Source organism: Capronia epimyces (genome assembly GCF_000585565.1).
Source record: "Capronia epimyces CBS 606.96 chromosome Unknown aczIQ-supercont1.7, whole genome shotgun sequence".
NCBI classification, from domain to species: domain Eukaryota; kingdom Fungi; phylum Ascomycota; class Eurotiomycetes; order Chaetothyriales; family Herpotrichiellaceae; genus Capronia; species Capronia epimyces.
In genome coordinates, this window is record NW_006912910.1 from 704,936 (window position 1) to 721,482 (window position 16,547).

The 16,547-nt window shown below is 53.1% G+C and overlaps 6 protein-coding genes across 6 annotated transcripts; 4 read left to right on the forward strand and 2 right to left on the reverse strand.

The window, feature by feature from the left end:
• Positions 1-144: 144 nt before the first annotated feature.
• On the forward strand, positions 145-2,546 carry A1O3_08061 (CPA1 family monovalent cation:H+ antiporter; the record flags this gene model as incomplete). Its single annotated transcript, XM_007738161.1, has 6 exons — positions 145-184; positions 241-270; positions 339-488; positions 545-678; positions 748-1,276; positions 1,330-2,546. 6 exons carry the CDS (start codon positions 145-147, stop codon positions 2,544-2,546), a joined length of 2,100 nt encoding a protein of 699 aa, XP_007736351.1.
• A 947-nt stretch (positions 2,547-3,493) lies between these two features.
• Positions 3,494-6,274, reverse strand: A1O3_08062 (STE/STE11 protein kinase; the record flags this gene model as incomplete). The annotated part of the gene is made up of 1 exon (XM_007738162.1): positions 3,494-6,274. One exon carries the CDS (start codon positions 6,272-6,274, stop codon positions 3,494-3,496), a length of 2,781 nt encoding a protein of 926 aa, XP_007736352.1.
• A 1,354-nt stretch (positions 6,275-7,628) lies between these two features.
• On the forward strand, positions 7,629-8,405 carry A1O3_08063 (uncharacterized protein; the record flags this gene model as incomplete). Its single annotated transcript, XM_007738163.1, has 1 exon — positions 7,629-8,405. One exon carries the CDS (start codon positions 7,629-7,631, stop codon positions 8,403-8,405), a length of 777 nt encoding a protein of 258 aa, XP_007736353.1.
• Positions 8,406-9,012: 607 nt separating this feature from the next.
• Positions 9,013-9,948, forward strand: A1O3_08064 (uncharacterized protein; the record flags this gene model as incomplete). Its single annotated transcript, XM_007738164.1, has 1 exon — positions 9,013-9,948. One exon carries the CDS (start codon positions 9,013-9,015, stop codon positions 9,946-9,948), a length of 936 nt encoding a protein of 311 aa, XP_007736354.1.
• A 493-nt stretch (positions 9,949-10,441) lies between these two features.
• A1O3_08065 (uncharacterized protein) lies at positions 10,442-13,645 on the reverse strand (the record flags this gene model as incomplete). Its single annotated transcript, XM_007738165.1, has 1 exon — positions 10,442-13,645. One exon carries the CDS (start codon positions 13,643-13,645, stop codon positions 10,442-10,444), a length of 3,204 nt encoding a protein of 1,067 aa, XP_007736355.1.
• A 712-nt stretch (positions 13,646-14,357) lies between these two features.
• Positions 14,358-15,466, forward strand: A1O3_08066 (HUS1 checkpoint protein; the record flags this gene model as incomplete). Its single annotated transcript, XM_007738166.1, has 2 exons — positions 14,358-14,400; positions 14,451-15,466. The coding sequence occupies 2 exons, from the start codon at positions 14,358-14,360 to the stop codon at positions 15,464-15,466; spliced, it is 1,059 nt and encodes a 352-aa protein (XP_007736356.1).
• Between the last annotated feature and the right edge of the window lie 1,081 nt (positions 15,467-16,547).

Genomic DNA, 16,547 nt, shown 5'->3' on the forward strand with positions numbered 1-16,547 from the left:
TTCCGTGCCACAGAGCTCCCGGTCGCTTCCAACGCTCCTTGATCTTGTTGCTCGCGATAAATCCAACTCCTCCTGGAACTGCGATGCGAAGTCGCCCGGGGCCCCAACTTCGAATGAACACATAACTCCTGGAACTGCGCCAACATGGCGTCGAGTCTGGTGGGCGCGACATTGAATCTTCTCCGTAAGAGGCACACAGACCCCATAACAGCTCCGTCGACCATACTGACAGCCATGCAGGCCGGCAAGCCGAAGACGTCGACCCAGACGGTGCGTTCGGAACCCAACGACCACTCCTCTTCCCTTCCATGGCCGTTGTCTAATCCATTCCTGAGCAGAACCAGCCGAAGCTGGCCAGAAAGAGATCTTTTCGTCATGGGCACTCTTTATCTTGATCATGCTGCTGATCGCGGCGCTCTTTACGAGTTACATCCTGCAACAAAAGAGGATACAGGCTGTTCATGAGACGGTCATATCTATATTTGCCGGTACGTCTATTGTATTCCAGGGCTCGTGGCCACTCCGCTGACCGCATATCTTCAAGGCATGATCGTCGGGCTGGTAATCCGCGTCACTCCAGGCACCGCGATCCAGGACACGGTCAGCTTCGACTACCAATTCTTCTTCAACCTTCTGCTACCACCTATCATCCTAAACTCTGGCTACGAGTTGCATCAGGTTAGAACATGCCCGGCAAGAGATGGAAAGAAAAGATTAGACAATCGAGCATCTGCTGATCTAGCTTAGGCCAACTTTTTTCGGAATATCGGGACCATCTTGACATTCGCGTTCGCCGGCACATTCATTTCGGCCGTCTCGCTGGGCCTGATCCTGTGGCTGTGGACAAGAATCCCCTTCGACGGCTTCTCCATCTCCTGGGTCGAGGCCATCTCGGTGGGCGCCACGCTCTCCGCGACAGACCCGGTCACGATTCTGGCCATTTTCAACCTCTACAAGGTTGAGCCGAAACTGTACACCGTCATCTTCGGCGAATCCATCCTAAACGATGCCATTGCCATTGTGCTGTTCGAGACTGCTCAAAGGTACCGAGAGGGAGGAGCGTCGGGCAATCTGAGCATCATCAGTCTCTTTGAAGCCATCGGCATCTTCCTGCTGGTCTTCTTCACCAGTTTGATGATCGGCGTGGTGGTGGGAGTGGGCACCGCGCTTGCTCTGAAGTACACACTTGTGCGAAGGTTTCCCAAGATCGAGAGCTGCCTGGTCTTTTTGATCGCGTATGCAACCTATTTCTTTTCCAATGGCGTGCACATGTCAGGTATGGAGTTTCCAGCCTTGCATTTCTACCGCCATGTGCTTACAAGTTACTAGGCATCGTGTCGCTTTTGTTCTGCGGAATCACCCTCAAGCACTATGCATACTACAACATGTCCAGACGGACCCAGCTGACCACAAAGTTCGTCTTTCAAATTCTGGCCCAACTTTCCGAAAATTTCATCTTCATCTATCTGGGCCTCACCTTATTCACCGAGACCGATTTGGTCTTCAAGCCACTGTTTATTCTGGTCACAGTGGTTGGAATCTGCGCCGCGCGATGGTTGGCGGTCTTCCCGCTCTCCAAGGCCATCAACTACATCATCCGGCTCCGAGCCAAACGCAGGGGCCGTGAAGTCGCCGAGGAACTTCCCTGGCATTATCAAGCCATGTTATTTTGGGCAGGTTTACGAGGTGCCGTCGGTGTCGCACTGGCTGCCGGCCTCCAAGGCAATGAAGGGCCGGCACTGCGTGCAACTGTGCTCGTCGTTGTGGTGCTGACCGTCATCATCTTTGGCGGCACCACCGCACGTATGCTGGAGATTCTTGGCATCCGTACGGGAGTGGTTGAAGAAATCGACTCAGACGACGAGTTTGACATCGAAACAACCAACGGCGGCACATATTATAAGCGCTTAGGAACCGGCTTCGGTCACAATCCCCTGCCCTCCATCGGCCTAGACTACGTCGGCAACAGCCGCCCTGGTGGCGTGAACGGCTCCGCCTCCCGCCCGCGCAACGACCGGGGCTACAGCAGCAGCAACGGCCGCTCGCCGCCGTTGGGTCGCACAAGGGCCGCAAACCATCGCAGACACTCGACCCTCAGCCAGCGCGAGCGCGAGGCCGCCGCGCAACAGGGCACTCTACTGTCCGCCAGCGGTTCAACCAGCGACGACGAAGACGCAGCCGACCTCGACCTCCCTCCTGCCGCTCCGCGCCGAAAACCCTCGCCGTTGGCGATGCCGCCGGGCAACGAGAATGCCGATACATACGACCCACGAGTGCGATCGGCGCCGGATATCATCTTCGGCACCGACACCCCCGACGGGGGCGATATGGGCATCGTGGGAGCGGGAGCGGGAGCTGGCGTAGGAGCTCCTGTAGGAGCAGGCGCAAGCTCAGCCACCGGCCCCAGCAACAGTATCAGGAACCTACTCCGTGGCGCTGCGGCAGATCACACTGCATGGTTCCGTCAATTGGACGAGGACTACATCAAACCACATCTGCTGCTCGACCAACATCAGGGCCAGGGGAAGGGCCCACCCCCTGTCTAGATCTTCCATCCCTCAAAGGCCGGAGGCATCTACGGTAAAGATGTCGATGGGTACGACTGCGATGTCGGAAGTCTTTGAGAGTGTGTACAGTATATATAGACGCCCTCGACGCTTTCAAGTCCAAGGCTGAAGGCAAAAATATTGGGGACAGGCTCTTCCGTCTTTGTCTGTCTATTTATTTGGATACAGAGGTGGAGATGGGATGTATGGATGTATGATTGCACGTAATTGTCCACACGTACAAGAGAAATCGAGGAATCGAGGAATGAATTTGTGGGATTTCAGCCACCCAAACACGGTTTTTTTTTTGGCCACATTACCACAAAGTAGTGGTGATGGTGATGGCGATGGTGATGGTGGCTTGTCTTGCCTCTTGATCCTCTGTTTGTGCCTGTGCCTGTGCCTTTGCCTAAGGCGTATATGGACATACATCCGGAGTCTCCGTACATGTATTGGATTAATTCATGGTATATTACTCCCATTTGATATTGTACGAAGACTGAATTCCCAGAGTATATATATACATTTATTTAGTTATATGTATGTATGTATTTATACTACAGGTACGGTATACGTATTCCTCTGCCCTTGGCCCTTGGCCCTACATTTCAAATGTATTTAGGTCGATCGGTCGTTCAGGTCGGTCTTCCCTAACTCGCGAATTTCGAACTTGAGAGCCCCAGGTCCGAGTTCGATGCATCGAATACGTGTACTAAGTACTAAGTACTATAAAAGGGGTATAGCAAGCATGGAGACATACACATCCTCCTCCGCCTCCGTCTCTTCCTCCACACATTGCAAATAAGCGTGTGCAAAAGTATAGCACACGAGAAGGAATTATACGTGTGCAAGTCGCAAGACACTGCTCTGGCTCAGCCAGCCTTAGTAAATACACCCGCATGAACATGTATGTCCCTTCTCGCGGGTTGAATTTGCCAGTTGCAATTTCAAGCCATCGGCAGCAAAAACTTCTCCTTCAACAGCTCATCCGCCGACGGCCTCTTCTCATGGTCCACCTCAAACGTCTTGTTCATGAACTTTTTGGCATCCTCACTGGCGGTGTCTGGAATTGAGGGTTTCTCATTGTTGCTGCCCACGGCAAACAATGTCTGCAGGGTCGTCATGGAAGGAAAAGGGCGGGAGCCGGTAAACATCTCAACCACCAAACACCCCACGGACCAGATGTCGGATTTGATGGACTGGCCGCTCTGCCGGACGACCTCAGGGGCCATCCAGAAGACACTGCCTTGCAACGACGTGCGTGTGCCTGGGGCGGCACTCATGCCGTTGAAGTTGATTTGCTTGGACACGCCGAAATCCGAGATCTTGACCGCGCCGCGGTTGTCGACCAAAATGTTGGCACCCTTGATATCCCGGTGGATGATGTTCTGCTCGTGCAGATATGAGAGGCCCTCGAGGATCTGGCGCGTGAAATTGCGCACCAGCGGTTCTTGAAAGGTGTTGTACTGCTTCAGCATCCCTGCGATAGACCCGCCAGGGACATACTCGAGGAAAATGTTCAGATGCTCTTCGTCGGATGATGTGCCCAGATATTGCACAATGTGTGGGTGACGAAGTCCTTGCAGCAACGTGATTTCTTGCTTCAGCGCCGCGATCATTGCCGTCTTCTTCTTATCACCTTCTGTGCCTTTGGCCACATTGGGCAACTCGACTTGTTTCACAGCCATTAATTCACCTGTCACAGCATGCAAAGCCAGGTAAACACTGCCAAACGACCCCTCGCCTATCAAATCGCCCTTCATCCAGTTGTTCTTGTCGAAGCTGTTTCCGTTGAGAAAGGATGTCAATGCTTGGTCTTCTTCCTCGCCATCTTCGGCAACAATGACGGACAGTCGTTCGTTGAGATTATCCGGACTCAGTCCAGCCGGGCTCTCGTCAAAATAGCTGCCTCTCGGGGCTTCACTCCCAGCTGCCGTGTCGGACCCGCTATCAAAAGAAACATATGACTTCCGGTTAGGTTCAACGGGCGATTCCTCCTGTAGTGGATGAAGGGTTGACGACGCAATAGAATCTCTAAAGGCAAAACTTGGAAGGTTGAACTTCGTCGACATGACCGATAACGGTCTGCCTGCAGGTGCTCGAGAACTGGTTCCGCCTTGAGCGAGCCAGGAGTCGGCGATACTGGGGATACTAGGTACTGGTGGAGCATCCTTCAGGCTCGACGCATAGCTGACATTACTCATCACGCTCAGCCGGCTTGCTGCCCGGCTCATACGCTGCGAGCGGCGTACTGATAGCCTCATCGTCTTCTCGATGTCCTCACGTTGATGAGCAGGGAAATATGAGGTCAACTCCTGGACGATCATCTCGCTCGGGGGTCGAGCACCAAAGAATGAGCGGAGCTTCGTGCTCTGCTGGCTCGAGGCTCTCAGGCGTTGTGCTTCTTGCCGATCCTGTTCATCCGCCGTCGCTATGACGTTGTGATTTCTGTCGGTTGTGGTGACTGGAGAGATTGGCGCTTGAATATGATGCCAGGATTCTCCAGTCAGCTTTTGAAGTTTGATCTGATTGCGCATGTTGTTGGTGCTCAATGCGTTGTTATGCAGGACTTGCGATTCATCGGCCGCGATTTTCGCAGCCTTGCGGATCTCCTCCAGGTCAGGTGGGCCATCGTTGATCTTGCGCAGGATGAGCCTGTTTCTTTCTGATCGCGTCGATTCGTTGCAAATCCTCATAAGCTCGCTATCGCTGACTCGACGACAATTGGCCGGTTCAGGTTCAAGACCGTTGAGGACGTAAAAGCAATAGTTGCGAAAGTGTGTCTCTGGAAGGAGCAATTTCTTGAGCACGGTCGAAGTCACTTCATCGGCGTTTCTGCAGAATTTGATGTTGACAACTTTGGTTTGGCCACCATTGTGAATGATTTTGATGACCGGTGACCCGGTGGGCAATCCGCCGGGAGTTAGCCCGTCAACACTAGAGTTTTGTCGCAAGTGAGCGGCTCGGGTAGTCTGACTCGCGAGCTGGGGTGTCTCCGGACGTCTTCCAGATGTGGAGTTGGCTGAACCTGGCTGGCTAAAATAACCAGTGCCCGGGTTGCTCCTCCCGGCATCCATGGGGCTTCCAGCATACCGATGAGACCTCAAGCCAGCACTATGTATATCGGCTTGTGGAGAGCTTGGCCTGGACCCGACCTTGAACCCTGTGCTGGCAGAGTTGAAGTTTTGCAGTACTGCTGGATCGAGCTGGCGAGAAAACCGCTTGGCGCTCCCCGCCTGTGACCTAGATCCATGGGTTCGAGGAGAGTCGGAGGATGAAGGAGTAGCTGCGAAGCCATCAAGAATTGCGAGAGAATCCCGGTTCTTCTTGGTGCGCAGCAACGAAGACTTGTTGCGAAGTTGTTTTATTGCAACATTGATTCGTACTCTGTCCCCGATTTTCTTGATTCCCATCTCGGACAAGATCTTCTGATCACATTCCAATAGGCTTTCACCAGTGAAGTTGTTCGTCTTGAACAGCGATTCATATTGTCCGCAGCGGATCGAGTGTAGCCATTCTCCCACCTGTTTCTCGTCCCATGCTCGGATTGAGTCCAGTCCGTCATAGACACCAGAAAACTCTGAGTCGGTTGGAGATGTGAAGAGTCCGTCTGGTAGAGCCATCGAAGACAGCTGTGTTCTTTGTGATCCGTCGGAGAAGTTGCGGATGGGTATTTGCTGAGTAGCGGCCGAGACATTCGCGAGGTAAGGTGATTTAGAGGCCAACATTGTCGCGTCACCTTTCCGTCATCATCTGAGAGGACACAACAAAATACTGAAATGTAATCCTCCTCTTTTCAAGTAGCTGGCATTTCAGAAGATGGTTTGGCTTGCCTGCAGACAAAGAATCGAGGAAGCCGGGCTGTAATTTCAAGCTAGAGCACAGAGCGGCTGATAAGGTACGTAGTAGGTACGGAGGTGCCGTCGAACAAAGGGCTGATGCGTGGGAATGGAAACACGTTCTCTGCCAGATCGTACTGTCGGCAGAAGGCGTCTGAATCAGGAGTAATATCTGAAGGAATCTGGGATCCGAGAGGCGTAGATGCTGGGCCACTTGGATGACGAGTCGGGAGGCTCTACCAGTAGATGGCCAGTGACACTGCTGTCAATGGGACAGGAACATTTTGCATCATGGTCGCATGGTCGGCGAACCTGAAACACGGCACTGGACCAACAAGGGGGTGGAAGAGGTTCGTGGCAGCACGCACGGGACACAGCACGGAGTATGGAGGTGCGTAAGGAGGGAGGCAGGGATCATGGGGTTAGGCGAGTGGTTAGGTGGGTGGTAGAAACACTGAAGCACAGACGAGAAACAGGGAGGGAGGAGTCAGTCTAGTCGGGACAGAGCCAATCAACAGGCCCAAGTGGCCGCCCGCGGCACTGTCCCAGCAAAAGGTTCAGGGAGCATCCAGGCACTACGCTGGACCGTGGGGGGGCCAACTTGCAGCTTAGAGACCCTTGATCAGCCTGCTGAATCTCCCCTACCAGGCCCGGTTCCATGCCTAAACCCACTAAGAGCTAAGGGCTGTGTTTCCCTATCCGACGCTAAGGGGGCCTGCTCCCTCCTTCTGCTCCGTACTTGGCCCTTTGCAACTTGAGATAGACGTTCTTCGACAGCCTTACTACCTAGTACTCCGTACCTACATTCTCGAAATCATCCTACGTAGATATCTGCTGTCCTAGTTTAGGTTCGGTTCGCTCGTTGCAAGTGGGATGGACACACCTGGAGAAATTTGCCAACCATTTGGTCGATGGGACGTGGGACGTGGGACGTGGGAAGCGTGTGCTGTGAAATACAATAGTCCAGCACGGTCGGCGTCTCTTTGAAGCTGGCTGGTAGTACCTGGAACAGCGTAGCAGAGGCCTCGCATTCGGATCTGATAAAAGGACGAGGATTATGTGCGCCGTAGTGCATTCTGAACATACTCTATACAGTACCCGTGGCCATCGGCTGTTGCGCAGGCAGGACAAAGGGGGAACATACTGTACTCCCTACAGGACGATTTCCACGCGGTTCCACCAAGCTAGAAGCTGATGCGAGATCCTCCATCTTGGGTCTGCATTCTGTCAGCCTCTCACCGCCATGGCTAAGCGCTCGCACGACTCTTCATCCGAGGACGAGGAACCTTTCATACCGGAGCAGCCTGCATTCCCAACTGCGAAAAGGATCAGTGCAACCGACATGAACGAGGCCGCTTCCCACCAAAGTGCCATTCAATGTTCGCTGCCGCCGCATCGAGAGACTCTTGATTTCGCGTCGATCGAAGCCTTCGAGGTTCACTATGCCAAAGATCATTCGAACAGATGCACGTCGTGCGGCAAGAACTTCCCCACCGCCCACTTCCTCGCCTTGCACATTGACGAACACCACAACACCTTTCGAGAAGCCTTGCAAGCCAAAGGTGAGAAGACGTATGCCTGTTTCGTCGAGGGGTGCGAAAGACGCTGTTCTACACCGCAGAAAAGACGGCTGCATCTGATGGACAAGCACTTGTTCCCAAAGATGTACAATTTCCGCATCGTCGACACTGGTATTGACAAGTCATTGTCGATGCTCCACGAGGGTCGGAGGAGGAGGGTTTCTACAGCTACCGATCCGACCCAAATGAGCAGACATCGGACACACGAGGCACAATTGGAACAGAGACCCAAACGACAGAGCCCTGCTCCTGTCCCACCGCGCCGCGACAGTGCAGAGCCATCTAGGCGAGAGCAGGAAGAAATCGGAGTTGGCAATCTCAAATCCAGCAAGCATGTCTCGGATAGCACCGTCAACGATCTGGCCGCATCCATGTCGGCACTTCAGTTTGTGCCACCCAGTGTTGCCAACAAACAACGTGACAAGCAACACTTGAGGTGATGCCAAAGCTTTGGAAGGCGTCTGAGCAAGCACGGCCGGCGCTTTGGAATCACAGAAGATCAGGAAAGGTCCCTTTGAAATCCCCACGCGCGGTGAGATCCAGACAGGAGCATGTGGAGAAGAGACACAGACTCAACTCAGTTCTGGAAACACCATCGTTTCCCTTCCTCTTCCCCTCACGAGGCTTGGACAACAGCTGCTATTTGGATCTCCTCCTCCTCCACCACGCCACCACCACCTGGCTAGCTCTGATGCGGAGGTTCTCTACTGTATGACTTCGAGTACGTGTCAGTCAGTCTACGGGGCCTTCTCAGAGCCACATGGCCCCGAGCAAGAACTGGCACCTGGGGTATGTTGTACCCCTCACTTTTCACATCCGCCATAGACCACCACAATCTACGATTATGGGGTAATATTGGCCACAAACATGTGGGGGAAAGGACTTGTGATAAACGACCTTGTGAGAGCATAATGGCACCAGACACCCTTCAGAGTTGGAAATTGAGTCTCAAGGGTACAGATCCGACTTTACAGACGGGCTACTTCACCTTTTTCAAAGCGCCATCGAGAGCAGTCGCACCCCGGTCTGACAGATATTCCACAAAAAATGAATACCGTTTCTGTCCATGCGTTGAGTACGGGTCATATCACCATTCCCGAACGATTCTTCGTGACACCCGCAGATCCAGTTGCCAAACGGACAGTGCCTTCGCTTTCCTTCCTAATCCAACACACCGACGGAGAAACCGGAAAGCTAACACGACTTGTTTTTGACCTGGGCATGCGGAGGGATCTCAATCTGTACCCGACAGCACTGCGAGACCATCTAGCTAGTCGCGGACCGATATCGACACATCCGGATGTCGTCGCCTCCCTTGCAGCAGGCGGATTAGGAGTGGATGACATCGACTATGTGGTGTTTAGCCATGTCCACTACGACCACGTCGGATTCCCACGAGACTTCTCCAACCCGAAGACCAAATTCATCGTTGGCCATGGCGTCCTTGATCTTCTGAGCGGGAAGACGCAGCACGACTTGGGCAAGCATATGGTCTTTGAACCAGATCTGCTACCGTCAGACCGCACGACAGAGTTGCCTCCGCCTAATGCCGAGCATCACGACCGGTTCTCGTGGGAGCGTCTGGCTTCGTTCCCACAAGCAATCGACTTGTTCAAAGATGGGACGGTCTACATCGTCAACGCGCCTGGTCATCTCCCGGGACATATCAATCTGTTGTGCAAAACGTCCAATCAGCCCGCAAAGTTTGTGTGCCTTGCAGGCGACGCATGCCACGACGTTCGCCTGCTGACCGGGGAGAGGGATATTGCGACCTGGACCGACGAGACCGGGAGACATTGCTGCATGCATGTCGACATTCCGAGTTCAAAGGAGACTTTGGCTCGGCTACATGCTGCCTCGAAGCACGGGATCCAGTTGGAGGGCGAAGATTCCCCGGCTCAGGTCGAAATAGTCCTTGCACATGACTGGGCGTGGGAGCGAGAAGCAAAGCAGAAGGGGAAATTCTGGCCTGGCAGATTGTAGGTAGATGTTTTCGAGCTTGGTGAACATAAACAAGAACGGCACTGTACGCTGTCTGCCTCGAATTTCTGATGAGAAATCCATTCCACTAGTATCAATGTCAAATCAATCCCCCAAAGCAGTCGCAGTCCGCAGACAGATCAGTAATGCAGTGGGAGAATTGAAACCTCTCTCTGTAAAGAGCATCTGATCAGTGCTTGTCTGTGGTGGAAGGGTATCATTGTTGCCTTCCACTCGAGTATGTGATGAGCTCCTAAGCTCCCAGCCGCTATATACCCTTTTCACAACTTTGAACGGCGGTCCAATCCTGGCAAAAGCGATGATTAGGGTCTCAGGGGGTTTGGAATCTTCGTAATTATTATTAGACGGCGCTACCTATAAGTCCTGTGGCCTTATCCTTATGGGGCTGAGCTAAGGGATATGATATCGATCGGGTCGACAGGCTCAGGACTTTCGACAAGAGATGATGAATCATCAGGCCCAGAACGCAGAGGCGTCATCTGATCTGCTCCGACTTCTTCCGCAAAAAGACTCTTTTGATCCCGCTCATGTCGCTCAAACTCATGCGGCTCTTAGACCTGATGCTCAGACTTGAGCGGCGGCTCTTTGCATCGCTAGCCACAGACCCAGTGCTGGGACTCGAGGAACCGGTCATGGGACTCGATCTTGGACTTGGACTTGACTCGAAATATGAAGTCCGACCAGTTATTGGCGTTGTTGAACGAATCGTGGTCGTGGTGGTTGTCGTCGTCATAGTTGGTGCCTGTACGACGGTCGAGTTGCCTCCGCTCACAGCTCTGGCTTTGCCGACCAGGCCCTCCACCCAGGCATCATTACTAACTGTTGAGGTCGTACCAAAAGTAGCTGCTCGTCGTCCATTCATCTTCGGGCCAGCGGCGCCTAGCGGGGTGTAACTTGATGTGACAGGAGGAGTGACGACCGTGGTCGTAGTCACCCCGGGGCTGTTAATAGAGATAGACCGCATATTAGACAGCCCTCCAGCAGCACCAGAGGAATGTCGTGAATGGGCCGTGGACTGAACTCTGTCTCGGTCAACAGAACTGGTGATAGCGTCCATGTCAGACCTCGTGGCGGTCGCGATCGTCGGAGAGGTAGCGGTGTAGGATGATGGGATAGGTGGTACTGGCGGTGGAGTCCATGTACCATCGCCTCGAGGTGATTTTCGGACAGTTTCAGGAGAACGAGGCCTTGACGGTGATGATCGTCTCCTGGGGTTGACCAGCTCAGGCGACGAAGTGAGGCCAAAAGTCGTCTGAGTCGCGGATGGAGATGTAGTCTTTGGTCGACCTTGAGGTCCTGACGTTCCATTTCCGTTGGCAGCAATCGGAGAGTCCTTTGGGCGGCTGCCAGGAAAGCTGGCAACTTCCAATCGACCGTCAACAGTGGCCCGGCTCCCATGATGAAGGCTGTATTCCTTCAGATACTCTGCCAAGTCGGCCCAACCTCCGCCCACGCGGACCATTACACGATGACCATCTCCAACTGCCCGGACGAAGAGTTTTACTGGAGGAGCATCGCGAGCTTGACCAGTGCGGCTCAGATGATATACACGGATCTCAGGCTCTGTGGAGCTACTTTTGCGGCTGGAAGACTCTGCCTTGGCCGGCGACAAAGTAAGAGAAGGAATTGGTGTGGAAGAACGGGTGGACGACCTTGAAGACTGCTGCGTAGAGCCCGATGATCCTCCATCCTTTGTAAGCCGGATTTGAGTTGGAAGTGTTGTGAGTATGTCTTGGATCTTATCATCAAGAGATTCTTTGGGCCTCGGCGGTCTGATGGATGCTGATTCTGGCGGAGTGGTCGAAAAATTTCGAGTCTGATCATCTTGATTATTTTCCTTCACGTCCATAGCGATGCTTGCAACTAATTTGTGGGGGGAGGATGGATTGTATCCGCCCACGACATTTCTCTTGCTTGATCTTCGAGGGAGAGACGGCAGAAGGACAGGATCTGCATGCTGATCCTTGTTTTGAATGTGTAATGGCTCGACTTGCAGTGAGGGCGAGGACAATGGAGTCGTACCCGTCGATCGGACTGGAGAGCATTGTCCTGGAACTGAAGCCTCCAACTCAGCTACCGGCGCCGTCTTCTTTGGTGAATCAGAGCCGGTCAACTGTTTCAGAGCCTTGGTCGGAGTACTCTCAGGACTCGAGGGAACGCGAGAGAGCATGTCCCAGCTCACACTGCGTCTGAGCAGAACCTCTTTCAGCTGTTCTTTTGGCACGACTTCTATCAACGCCGTCGAAGCTCTCTGCAGCACAGGCGGCCTGGAGGCCATATGTTGCTGGGCAGCAGAAGGGTTGCCAAACCAGGTGAGCTCATCCCGACTCGTCCGGAACGGATTGTCTACAACACTGACTTTCGGACTCGGGAGCACGCTGGTGGTTTTAGCGTCCATGATCTCTGCATTGGATATGTCTGAAAATGTCGAGTATGTAGAGTCTGCCACTGAAACCTTTGACATTTCTCTCTTGTGTCCTCTGCGCCCGGACATGTCAAGCTTCAGGGAGGGTTTCCGCTTTGGTTGGGATTCTTCCTTGTTCGCTACACCAGAGCGCGGATTCGTCGGTTGGAAAGCAGTGCCAGAGAGGGATTGCAACCCTTCTGGTTCGGGTGCAGTCGCTTTTCCGCTAGCCACCTCCTCTTGAATGGATTCATCAGTCACCAAGTTCACGGGCATCTCTTCAGCCACGGAATCCTTGACCATTCTCGAAGATAGTTCGTTTTGGTGAACAAGATGCTGAGCTTCGACCACCCAAGTAGCATAGTCCAGCTCAATCTTTTCCAACTGATCAATCCAGCCTTGCGGCAGCGAATCCTCGTGCCCTTCGAGCATATCAAGAAGTCGATCAACCCATCGACCTAGATCGGAGACTCGACCGCCCAAAGCCAACTTCCTGTTCTCGAACGATTCGGCTCTGACATTTTGTGCCGATTCAGCGTTCCTGATTGCCTGGAAAGCTGCCTCAATCTCACGTTCCGTGGACTGCATAGTTGCAAGAAAAGGTGAGAGGCTTCGCAGCACCCTTAAGCGTATGTCCCACGTATCGAGCAAAGCGTTCAACTTCGCAAGATCTGGAAGTGCCTGGATTACAGTAGCCGTAACCAAGGCTGTAAAGTCTCGCATCCTGCCATAGCTTGTGCGAATAGCAGTGGACCTGAACGACAACGGCGATGATGCAGACGGAACATGCGCCTCCAGTACATGGTCTTTGATGTCTTCCATTCCCAGACTGTCAAGGTCATCTCTAATTTCCTCGAGTCTCGCATCGTATTGCTCCGCTAAGGATACGGGCAGAAACCCCCGATATTCACTGTTCGTCTCCCGGGCTTCTCGTGGAGGGATAAACCCTAGGCCTAGAGCACGTTCTCGTTTGCCAGGCCACGTCCATTGTGATAATTCGATCTGCCATTCACGAAGTTTTTGTGCAGCGAAAGCAGCTCTTATACCGATTTCTCGTTCCGCAGGAGTTGCGTCACCAATACTCGAAGTCAACGCATCCTGTGCAGAGCCGCCGGGGATGGTTTCGGTAGCTTGAAGAGCCTTCAATGTAGAATCTGGAGATAGATTTGCAAGGAGAGGATCAAGCTCTTTGACGGCGAAGTGACCTTTACGACGAGGAGATCGAGACGGAGATCGAGAATCGAGAGGGGGATCGAAGCGAGGAAAATGCGGCATGGTGGGAGTCGAGACGGCCATCTCCTTCTCGCTCAGGCGTTTGTAGTTATCTCGCCAGCACGAACTCTTTTCTTCTTAATGAGATCCCAGCCAGCTGAGATCAAAACGCGGAGCATGCTGGAGCTGTACGAGCGTATACAAGGACACTCAGGTTGGTCAACGCTGTGGGGTCTTTGGATCTGGTATTTAGGTCGAGTCCGAGGAAAGCGATAGTCAGGACACTTGAGGGAAGGATGGCACAGCGGACGCCTAGATAGCAGAGGTCATGATCATGAGGAAGAGGGGAAAGGAGGTAGAGCCGGCAAGAGACGTGCTTGCAAAGGCGCAGCCTCCGAAGACGCTGGATTTGCCTCCCGCAGAGGTTCTCAGGACTCGGCTGTCCCCTGTCCAGAATCAGGAAAATCGACGGCAATCAGTTCGCCCAGGGGGAGGGACAAATAGTAGTGGTAGATACGCGAGGTCCGTCCTCCACAGGTCCGGGCTGAGTGGTGCCCCTTGGGCCCTGGGCCCTGGCGCGTTGCCGGAAGACGCGACATGGCGCTTTAGGCATAGTACGTAGTTATGTATGTATGTACGTGATTGTGGAGGAACGCGGTCTCGTGTGCCAAAAGGCTGAGGGTCAGTGATCGCTTGTCAGTGATCCCGCCCTCGCCGCTCGGTAGTACTTCCGGTTTCACCTTGATACTGACCGCAGACTGCATGCCACAATGCAATGCGGTTCAAGGGCCAAATTAAGAATGTGAACTTGTTCGCAAGTGAGCGCATTTCTCATTCTGTTTGCCTGCTACTTGCTGACGCCTCTCAGAGTTCTGCGCTTCTTTGGCTTCACTTGGGCAGATAGCCTGGTGTAGACTGAACGACGATGATGTCCAATTTACCATCATCCCTGACAAGGGTAGTCAGGTCTGGTCCGTCCTGAAGCCCGAAACAGTCTTCGAGACGTACATACTTCAGTCCGCCTCGCCAAAGAACACAATCAACCTGGAGGTTCCTATCCAGGCCCTGTCCCGAGCCCTCAAGTCGGCATATGGTTCGACATCGGCGCAGATCAGGCTGACCAAGAAGGACAATGTGCCCATGTTATCCTTGACGATCGTTACGAACACATTCAGCAGCGGAAATAATCTTGTTGCAGCCCCAACCACGACGACCCGAATTGGCGCCGAATCTGGCGAGTTTGATTTCAACGACGACGTGCCTGATGTATCCTTCATCGGCGGGCATGGAGGGGGCCCAAGGGAAAGAGAGACAGTCATCACCCAAGATATACCGGTGAAAGTACTCTCGATGGAAGTGGTGGAAAGGATCCATCAACCTCGAACCCAGGAGCCGGATGTTAACATCTACCTGCCCCCTCTCGCACAAATCAAAACGATATCGGACCGATTTACCAGAGTGGCCGTTGCTACTACAAAGGGGTCATCAGCTACCAGTCCTCGCTTAGAACTCAGCGCCAACATGCACGGCTCGCTGAAGATTTCAGTCAAGACAGATGCGCTTAACATCACAAGCCGGTGGACCGGCCTCATTAACCCTGAACTTGATCCCGCTCATCTCCCCGATGGATCGCAAGGCGTGAGAGAGCATCCCAGCACCATAATGAAAGAGCTGGGTGGGCCGAACGGGGAGAATGAAGCCGGCTGGTCCAAGGTCAGAATCGATGCAAAAGACTGGTCGAGGGTGTTGAGCGTGGGTAGAGTTAGTGCCAAGGTCATTGCATGTTTTATCAACGAAAGCGGCTTGATCTTGTATGTGTATTTGCCCAACGATGACAATGGGAGCGAAGACGAGTCGTGTCTTACGGTGAGCTCAACTCTCTAACAATCTGGGAGTAATATTGACTTCCGCGTCGCAGTACTACATCAGCTCATTCTCTATCTAGACCCCCTTGAGCACAAACTCACTGATAAGCACCAGCGTCATGACTTGATGAGCATGAAACTTAGTCACTTAAATTTGTGATCCTGCAGCCACTGAAGGATTCAGAACGAGTGGATGATGTCGTGTGCAGTTGTGCCAGGATTGCCTGGCCCTGGAGGCTTGGTTATTCCACGCTGAGGTGCGCGTACATGTAGTGTAGAGTCGTGTGGGACCAGCAAGCACATCATCGGCCAGGCTGTGAGATCCGGATTGTACCAAAGTCTGCGTTTCAGGCCAAAAAATGACGGATTTGAATGGGCATGTCGAACAAAGTTGCCAGCGTGACCTTCAGCGGAGATCTTGGGGACTCTTCCACCAGGGTCTGGTGGCAATCCTTCGGTGAAAATGGCAAAAACTATTCCCGCCCTCACTTGGGAGCAGGAACAGAAACCTATCTCTCCTTTTTTTTAGGAGGTCATCTTGATGATGGAGGTTTTTTTTTTGGGTTATAGGATACTGTACCTGCTAAGGCAGCCCAGTCCCTCTCCGCCTTCCCTTTTTTTGGTGGCAGGTCAGGATTCAGCCCGGCCTCCGTACCACTAGACCATCCGGGGATGGTCATGTGAGACTTCAAGTTGGGCTGAATCCTGACAGGAATTTGGCGACAATAATATATTAAGGGTCGAAACGCGCTGCGCTGCGCGGTGCGGTGAAGTTGGCCAGAATGCTGGTTCCTTACTGGCCAGCCTCGTCACTAACACCGCGTACCAGTGGGTGCAGTGAATTCTAACCAGCCAAGAACTCGACGCGGAGTACGCACACTGGCATTGGTATTATGAGCCAGACTTCTCTACCTCCGTGTAGCTGTCTCACGTATTTGAAGGCCTCGATAGCTTGTTTGTGGTGGATTGTCCAGGTTGCATTTTGGTCGTGTCGAAGGTGTTCTGCCCTGTATTGCAGACTAGGTTCATGGTTCCAATGGCCAAGTGAGTTTGAGCTATGTCTCAGGAGCATGTTGTGACACCCACAGAGGTGGTTTCAT